The sequence below is a fragment of the Salmo trutta genome, chromosome 10 (assembly GCF_901001165.1).
Source record: "Salmo trutta chromosome 10, fSalTru1.1, whole genome shotgun sequence".
Taxonomy (NCBI): Eukaryota; Metazoa; Chordata; class Actinopteri; order Salmoniformes; family Salmonidae; genus Salmo; species Salmo trutta.
In genome coordinates, this window is record NC_042966.1 from 6,677,233 (window position 1) to 6,686,346 (window position 9,114).

General features: G+C 39.9%; 1 protein-coding gene across 1 annotated transcript in view; it reads right to left on the reverse strand.

Annotated features, from left to right (window-relative positions):
- The window catches only part of LOC115201004 (cadherin-related family member 1), a 122,651-nt gene extending 121,230 nt beyond the window's left edge, over nucleotides 1–1,421 (reverse strand). The window contains exons 1-3 of the mRNA XM_029764188.1: nucleotides 1,190–1,421; nucleotides 975–980; nucleotides 514–609 (exon numbers count right to left, since the gene is read on the reverse strand). Of these exons, the coding sequence (XP_029620048.1) occupies nucleotides 514–609; nucleotides 975–980; nucleotides 1,190–1,325 (238 nt within the window). The 5' untranslated portion in view covers nucleotides 1,326–1,421. The remainder of the gene's footprint in view (nucleotides 1–513; nucleotides 610–974; nucleotides 981–1,189) is intronic.
- Nucleotides 1,422–9,114: the final 7,693 nt, after the last annotated feature.

Below are 9,114 nucleotides of genomic sequence, written 5' to 3' on the forward strand. Positions count from 1 at the left end.
CCCGCCCTTAAAGGAGCAGGTGAAAATGTTTGTCTCATCTGTGATATTTTGGTTAAATGACTCATGTCATAAAAAATACATATTATTCAATATACCACATTAGTTTCTTCTTACTAGTAATACATGTATTGTTTTAGAAACATAACAAAGCATGCTCATCTGTTTTTTTGTGTTTTGTTGGTGTAATTTTCCCTGCAAAAAAATATTTTTTAAATCTACCCGCCAGTGACTGGTTGACCAAATAGTTAATTTATTGCCCTGTTCCTCGCCTTGAACGTAGCCTATGGGCCAGGAGAAACTGAAATCCATGGCTTGATTTTATTTAAACAGCCATTGCAAACGTCATCTAACTTTAGCCACGACTGGCTAACAATCAATGGAATTGATAGGGGCATGTGAGCATGTATTACTTATTTTTTGCTAAATTACTATGTTAGTAACATCAAACCATATAGAGTTGATTTCAGGTTATTTGGCAATTTTTTGGGGGGGGGGGTTAGGGTCAGGTCTTACCGACAGGAGTATCCTCTGACAGACTGAAGAGTGCCAGGTTTCCGTTGCTACTGTAGGGCCCATTATCGTAGAAAAATGGGGCGTAGTCTGCTTGTGCTAGAAGAGATACACCAAGAGTCTAATCCATTTGTTGTTATACTGTACTACTAATTCCCCCTAATAACATCTTAGCACTGGCTGTCGGTGTCAGATAAACAGAGCAGGGTATATTGTACTAACCCCCTCTGCTTTCTCTATCCCTTGACTAGGATTACAGCCGCAGTTACGTCAACCAGCCCAAAAATATACACACTTTGCTTGACTTTTCCCCACGCCAAAGGTAATTAAAATAGCTTTTTTTCAAATGCATACAGTTTTCACAATTGATGGTACTGTGGTGTAATTTTACATTCTTCGAATTCACTTGGGCGTTTCAAACAATATCCAACCACCTCTATTAAATCATAAGATATTGCACTCACTTGCAACTAGCAGGTAAGCAGGCAACGGGAGGAAAGGCAAGAATTAAATACAGAACAGGAAAAACATGTTCTTAGCTCTACAGTGTATGATTATGAAAATGCTAGCCATCTCTCAAAGCACTCTAGTGCAATTGAAAACCGGTAACAATCAGAACAAAGCTTAATTAAGTTGCCAATCAGGTATACAGGAAGCAAAAAGATAAAGGTAGACTTACCAAAGCAAACATGCACTAATACGAGAAGCAGTGAAAAATGTAACTTCCTGACATTCTTCATCCTATAGAGCAAAGCCATGAAAGCACACCAAGAAAAGAGCTTGTGGAGGTAGCTACTACAGTTCGTTCTGTACATGAGGTGTCCTTCAAGGTGTTTACGGTAAACTAGAGAAGGAAGGCTTAGGCAGATGCCGACATACTAATCCAATAACACGTCTTAGCTCCGGAGACGCATATAGACCCCCCCTTCTCTCCAATCAGGCCATTTACCACCAATTGCCGGGCAGGGGGTGGGTCAACAAGAGAGGGGCTAGGGGTCTGGGAGTGTCCACTCTGTGAGAGCTTTGCCCAGAGGGAGCTGAACAGGAAAACACTAAAAGGCTAAAATGATATTGATTAATGTGATGAGAAAATTAACTTGTGTATTTAATGTAGATATATATTACATCAAGTATACATATTTCTTAATTGATATGTAATTCATCTTCTTGATTCATGCATTATTGATGTGTAATTAATGTGTAAAAAAATCTGAATTCATGTTAAATTAGTTTGTCTACAGTTGTGCAGGTGGGAATGTATTACAATTAATATTTAAATTGCTTGAATAAAGTAAAATACTGTGGGGATACAGTACCTTACAAAAGTATTCATCCACCTTGGCGTTTTTCATATTTTGTTGAGTTACAACCTGTAATTTAAACTGATTTTTTTTGGGATTTCATGTCATTTACATACACAACATAGTCCAAATTGGTGAAGTGAAATGAACAAAAATGTTTATGGAAAAGTGGTGCGTGCATGTGTTCACCACCTTTTGAAGCCCCTAAGTAAGATCTGGTGCAACCAATTACCTTCAGAAGTTACATAAAGCCCACCTGGGTACAATCTAAGTGTCACATGATCTCAGTGTATATATATATATATACACACACACACACACACCTGTTCTGAAAGGCCCCAGAGTCTGCAACACCACTCAGCAAGGAGCACCACTAAGCAAGCGGCACCATGAAGACCAAAGTGCTCTCCAAACAGGTCAGGCAAAAAAGTTGGAGAAGTACAGATCAGGGTTGGGTTATAAAAACAATATCTGAAACCTTGAACATCCCACGGAGCACCATTAAATCCATTATTAAAAAAATGGAAAGAATATGGCACCACAACAAATCTGCCAAGAGAGGGCTGCCCACCAAAACTCACAGACCAGCCAAGGAGGGCATTGATCAGCGAGACAACAAAGAGACCAAAGATAACCCCGAAGGAGCAGCAAAGCTCCACAGCGGAAATAGGAATATCTGTCCATAGTGCGACTTTAAGCCGTACACTCCACAGAGCTGGGCTTTACAGAAGAGTGGCCAGAAAAAAGCCATTGCTTAAAGAAAAATAATAATTAAATATGTTTGGTGTTCGCTAAAGGCATGTGGGAGAATCCACAAACATATGGAAGAAGGCACTCTGGTCAGATGAGACTAAAATTGAGCTTTTTGGCAATCAAGGAAAACACTGTCTGGCGCAAACCTAACACCTCGCATCACCCCGAGAACACATCCCCATAGTGAAAAATGGTGGTGGCAGCATCATGTTGTGGGGATGTTTTTCATTGGCAGGGACTGGGAAACTTGTCAGAATTGGAGAAATTATGGATGGCGCTTCATACAGGGTAATTCTTAAGGGAAACCGGTTTCAGTCCTCCAGAGATTTGAGACTGGGATGGAGGTTCACCTTCCAGCAGGACAATGACCCTAAGCATACTGCTAAAGCAACACTCAAGTGGTTTAATGGGAAATATTTTAATGTCTTGGAATGGCCTAGTCAAAGCCCAGACCTCAATCCAATTGAGAATCTCTACACCAGCGGAACCCATCCAACTTGAAGGAGCTGGAGCAGTTTTGCCTTGAAGAACGGGCAAAAATCCCAGTGGCTAGATGTGCCAAGCTTATGGAGACATAGCCCAATAGTTATACACACTCAAGTTTCCTGTTTTTCACAAAAAAATATTTAGCATATTCAAAATGGTAGGCATGTTGTGTAAATCAAATGATATAAACCCCAGAAAGGCAACAAAATAGGAAAAATGCCAAGGGGGTGAATACTTTTGCAAGCCACTGTAGTTATTTTGACAGCGTGGTTATTGGTGTCGTGGTAGATACTGTTTTTGTGCGTCATCACTCACTGCTCCTATCCCTGATGCCACACCCTCTAACTGGAGGGAGTGCTCCTGTTTAACCTGTTATGGATAGGCGGCAGTATTTTCACGGCCGGATAAAAAACGTACCCGATTTAATCAGATTATTACTCCTGCCCAGAAACTAGAATATGCATATAATTATTAGCTTTGGATAGAAAACACTCCAAAGTTTCTAAAACTGTTTGAATGGTGTCTGTGAGTATAACAGAACTCATTTGGCAGGCCAAAACCTGAGAAGATTCTGTACAGGAAGTACCCTGTCTGACCATTTCTTGCCCTCCTTGATCATCTCTATCCAAAACAGGGGATCTCTGCTGTTACGTGACACTTCCTACGGCTCCCATGGGCTCTCAGAAGGTGGCAAAAAGCTGAATGGTGGCTTTGCAGGCCCTGGCTGAAAAACATTAGCGCGTTTGGATAGTGGCCGGTCAGAGTACTATGAGACTGAGTCTCGTGCACGAGGGGACACCATGTTTTTATTTTCTCTCTCTTTGTACTAAAACACGATTTCCCGGTCGGAATATTATCGCTTTTTTAGAAGAAAAATGGCATAAAAATTTATTTTAAACAGCGGTTGACATGCTTCGAAGTACGGTAATGGAATATTTAGACATTTTTTGTCACGAAACGCGTCGGGCGCGTAACCCTTCGTCACCCTTGGATAGTGTCTTCAACGCACGAACAAAACGCCGCTATTTGGATATAACTATGGATTATTTTGAACCAAACCAACATTTGTTATTGAAGTAGAAGTCCTGGGAGTGCATTCTGACGAAGAACAGCAAAGGTAATAACATTTTTCTTATAGTAAATCTGACTTTGGTGAGGGCTAAACTTGGTGGGTGTCTAAATGGCTAGCCCTGTGATGCCGGGCTATCTACTTAGAATATTGCAAAATGTGCTTTCACCGTAAAGCTATTTTAAAATCGGACATAGCGAGTGCATAGAGGAGTTCTGTATCTATAATTCTTAAAATAATTGTTATGTTTTTTGTGAACGTTTATCGTGAGTAATTTAGTAAATTCACCGGAAGTGTTCGGTGTGAATGCTAGTTCTGAACGTCACATGCTAATGTAAAAAGCTGGTTTTTGATATAAATATGAACTTGATTGAACAAAACATGCATGTATTGTATAACATAATGTCCTAGGCGTGTCATCTGATGAAGATCATCAAAGGTTAGTGCTGCATTTAGCTGTGGTTTTGTTTTTTGTGACATTATATGCTAGCTTGAAAAATGGGTGTCTGATTATTTCTGGCTGGGTACTCTGCTGACATAATCTAATGTTTTGCTTTCGCTGTAAAGCCTTTTTGAAATCGGACAGTGTGGTTAGATAAAGGAGAGTCTTGTCTTTAAAATGCTGTAAAATAGTCATATGTTTGAGAAATTGAAGTTTTTGTATTTTTGAGGAATTTGTAATTCGCGCCACGCCTATCATTGGATATTGGAGCAGGTGTTCCGCTAGCGGAAGATTTAGATGTAAGAGGTTAATATTGAATAACGAGATGTCAGGGCTCTTAGCGCAGCTCACTTTTGATGCCTCAAAAACTGTGCTCGCAAGCTCTCTGAGTTCTGAGATTGGCAAATCAACGTGGGCTGCTGTGTCCAAGTAGTTAATGAAGTTGGGATGTTTGACAGAAACATTTGTTTGAATGTTAACCTGTTGTGGTTTAGGGGGCAGTATTTTCACGGCCGATTAAAAAAACGTACCCGATTTAATCTGGTTACTAGTCCTGCCCAGAAACTAGAATATGCATATATTTAGTAGATTTGGATAGAATTCACTCTAAAGGTTCTAAAACTGTTTGAATGGTGTCTGTGAGTATAACAGAACTCATATGGCAGGCCAAAACCTGAGAAGATTCCATACAGGAAGTGCCCTGTCTGACAATTTGTTGTCCTTCTGTTGCATCTCTATCGAAAATACAGCATCTGTGCTGTAACGTGACACTTTCTAAGGCTTCCATTGGCTCTCTAAAGCCGCCAGAAAGTGGAATGGGGTGTCTGCTGTCTCTGGGACAAGTACAACAGCTCTGTTTGTAAGTGTTCAGCCTGGGGACAGTGAGACTGAGATGCGCATTCACGAGACTTCTCCATGAATACAACGTTGCCCGGTTGGAATACTATCGCTATTTTACGAGAAAAGTAGCATATAAATTGATTTTAAACAGCGTTTGACATGCTTCTAAGTACGGTAATGGAATATTTTGAATTTTTTTGGCACGAAATGCGCTCGCGCTTTACCCTTCGGATAGGGACCTGAACGCACGAACAAAACGGCGGTATTTGGATATAACTATGGATTATTTGGAACCAAAACAACATTTGTTTTTGAAGTAGAAGTCCTGGGAGTGCATTCTAACAAAGAACAGCAAAGGTAATCCAATTTTTCTAACAGTAATTCTGAGTTTAGGTTGTCCCAAACTTGGTGATTGTCAAATTAGCTAGCCGTGATGGCCGAGCTATGTACTCAGAATATTGCAAAATGTGCTTTCGCCGAAAAGCTATTTTAAAATCTGACACCGCGATTGCATAAAGGAGTTCTGTATCTATAATTCTTAAAATAATTTATGTATTTTGTGAACGTTAATCGTGAGTAATTTAGTAAATTTACCGGAAGTTTTCGGTAGGTATGCTAGTTCTGAACATCACATGCTAATGTAAAAAGCTGGTTTTTGATATAAATATGAACTTGATTGAACAAAACATGCATGTATTGTATAACATAATGTCCTAGGAGTGTCATCTGATGAAGATCAAAGGTTAGTGCTGCATTTAGCTGTGTTTTGGGTATTTGTGATGCATGCTAGTTGCTTGGAAATGGCTGCGTGGTTTTTTGAGGATATGTACTCTCCTAACATAATCTAATGTTTTGCTTTCGCTGTAAAGCCTTTTGGAAATTGGACAACGTGGTTCGATTCAGGACAAGTGTATCTATTAAATGGTGTAAAATAGTCCTATGTTTGAGAACTTTGAATAATCACATTTTGTGGTTTTAACCTCTCTGGTCTAGGTGGGACGCTTGCATAGATTTCAGTTTATCGCTAACCTTTTCACAGGGACTTTGAAGCACTAACTTGCATCCTCTGCATGCTGATTCCATCTTTGACGACGCCACATAAATGGAATAGCTACTAGCTAGCTTAATAGTTAATATTTGCGCGCCAGCTCTGCATATTCTGCTAGTGTGTGTGCGCGATTGACTGGATTAACCTCACGTCAGTTACGTGCATTGAGTGCCTTTCAGACAGTAGATACGACCTCTCTGTTACCTAGCAAGCTAAGGAACTGGCAGTGGATCAAACCATTGTGAGGCAAAGGGTGGGGGGGTGGCATTCTTTTGAAACTTAAGAACAAGTCCCTGGAGCGGTGAGTACAGCTACTTGTACTATGTACCATATAATTAGGAATCAGAATACTGGAATGGACATGAACCTTCATATGACAGTATAAAAGGTCAGCCATTTTGGTAAGGGAGTTGGTAAGCCAGTGGTCAGCCAGTGCGATGATAAATTATTGTGCAAAACAATGAATTTGAAGATTATCTGCACAGTATGTTTGTTAGATACAGTGGCGACCCCTCATTCAGGGCAGGTGGGGCAGAATTGTATCATTCCGAACGTTATCCCCAACGTTATATTACATTTTGTTGCAACTCGAGGGATACCTCTCCGTCCATTCTAGCAGCAGGCTACACAGAGAATGGAACAGCTGTATAGGGGAAACAGCTTGATTCACACAAAATGGAATAAAACGTTGCGGGTACATTTGGAATGACACAATTTCATGTGTACAACATCTAAAGACCAGCATCACTATATTGAGAGCATTTGTTCATGTTTTTTCAGAGCCCCAGTACTGCAAAACGATGATGAGGAAGTGAATCGCTGGTTGGGGTAAGTTTTTCAAAAACAAGTAAAATTGCCCAAAAAATGTCAAGACCCTTCTGTAACATGGCATTTACATCAAAAATAGAGATTTGTTTTTTTAAAAAAAAAGCTAACTTCTCCTTTAATTTGTGGATTTCCATAATCTATTTCTTATGATATGTTACGAATTATAATTTGTATGATATGTTAGGATTTGCAATTCGTACAATATGTTATGAATTTGCAATACATATGATATGTTTCCGAGTTCCACTTATTTGTGGCTAACGTCAGCTAGGTGGCTAACATTAGCTAGGCTAGGGGTTAGGGGTTATGGTTAGGGGAATGGTTATATTACATGCTAAGTAGTTGCAAAGTAGCAAAAAAGTTCTAAGTAGTTGCAAAGTTGCTAATTAGATAAAATGATAAAGTTGTCCATGACATGATTCGAACACGCAAACTTTGGGTGTTCCCCAATCAACCTCCCTCATTTTGTTTTTGGCTTAAATATCCTTATTTCTTATGTACAACGTAACATATCATACTCATTTGAGTGTCACAGATTTACATTTACTATGTTACGTCTAGTATTTGAGGCCAGGCTGCTGTACTGCAATTCACTCCTGATTTCTCCCTGACCACAATGGCTGCCATTTTCCTCCCATTCTGCAACTTTGAGGGTTTATGACATAGCCACTCTAATTTTATAGGATCTCAATGCCATGTATTTTCTTTTTACCTAAATATGTGAACACCATCAGATAGAATTCATAGCACAGATTTGATCAAATATAACAGAACAGATTATCTGGAATGACATTCACTCTCACGGGATGGGTTGCTCAAAATAACTAACTGAAAGCCACACTCCCAATAAGCCACAAATATGACTGCATTGAGGCATATTTCACTGTGCATCTATGGCTATATGCACCATGCCACTGCCTATTTCATTTGTTCATTTAGCAAACAAGACAGCTCATAATTCAGTGCCTTTATCAGTCAACATATCTATATTGTAGCTTCGGTTAGCTTTAAAAATGCAACATTTTCTCTCAACCTCATTGCAAAATGTGTACAATAGCAGGAAGTTTCTGGCCCACCCAAATGTCTGCAGGCCCACCCAGATTTCTGGCTACGCCACTGAATCCTTGTCATAGGCTCAATGGGAAATCAATGTGAAAGTAGATGAAGGAAAAAAAAGGCAGGAATGTTCAGTTGCTCTGTATTTGATTTTAAGGTTCAGAAAGGAAGCAGAGGAAGGGAATGACATAGGTCACCTGGTAAGAGATTAGAAAGACATCTACAGTATAAGTTAAGTGGAGATAATATACAGTTAGTGAGTTATCCTTTCTAATAAACCATGTCCTTATTTAGCATTGGCTCATGGTACGTTGATATCAATATTTTCCCCTCACTGCTATGGGCATTAATGGCACCCCCTGTTTCCTGTGACAGACCTGGGAGGTGAACACTCAACTCAGAATGAGGGACGTTGAACATGAGGCTTTTACTGAGTTGGCCACCGACCTTAGTCAGGCCATTGACTCACTTGACTTTACTGCTGATCTCTCCTACCTGTGAGTCACATTCACTCTTTATGTTACAGTTGTTTGGTCTATGTATTATTCTATCCATCCACTGATGCTAAATAAAATGACTAGTGCAGGGGCCGATATCAATCAAACTTCATTTACTGTATGTAGCACATTTCTTACAGAGGATGCGTTTCAAAGTGCATAAAAGTGTTCCCTCTTGTCTCTATCTGGCTTGTATATTTTAGAAACCCTGAGGTCTGCGATGAGGTTGTAAGAGCTCTAAAGAGCATTTCCCAGAGCCTGGCCTTCCAGCCGTACTCCAAGCT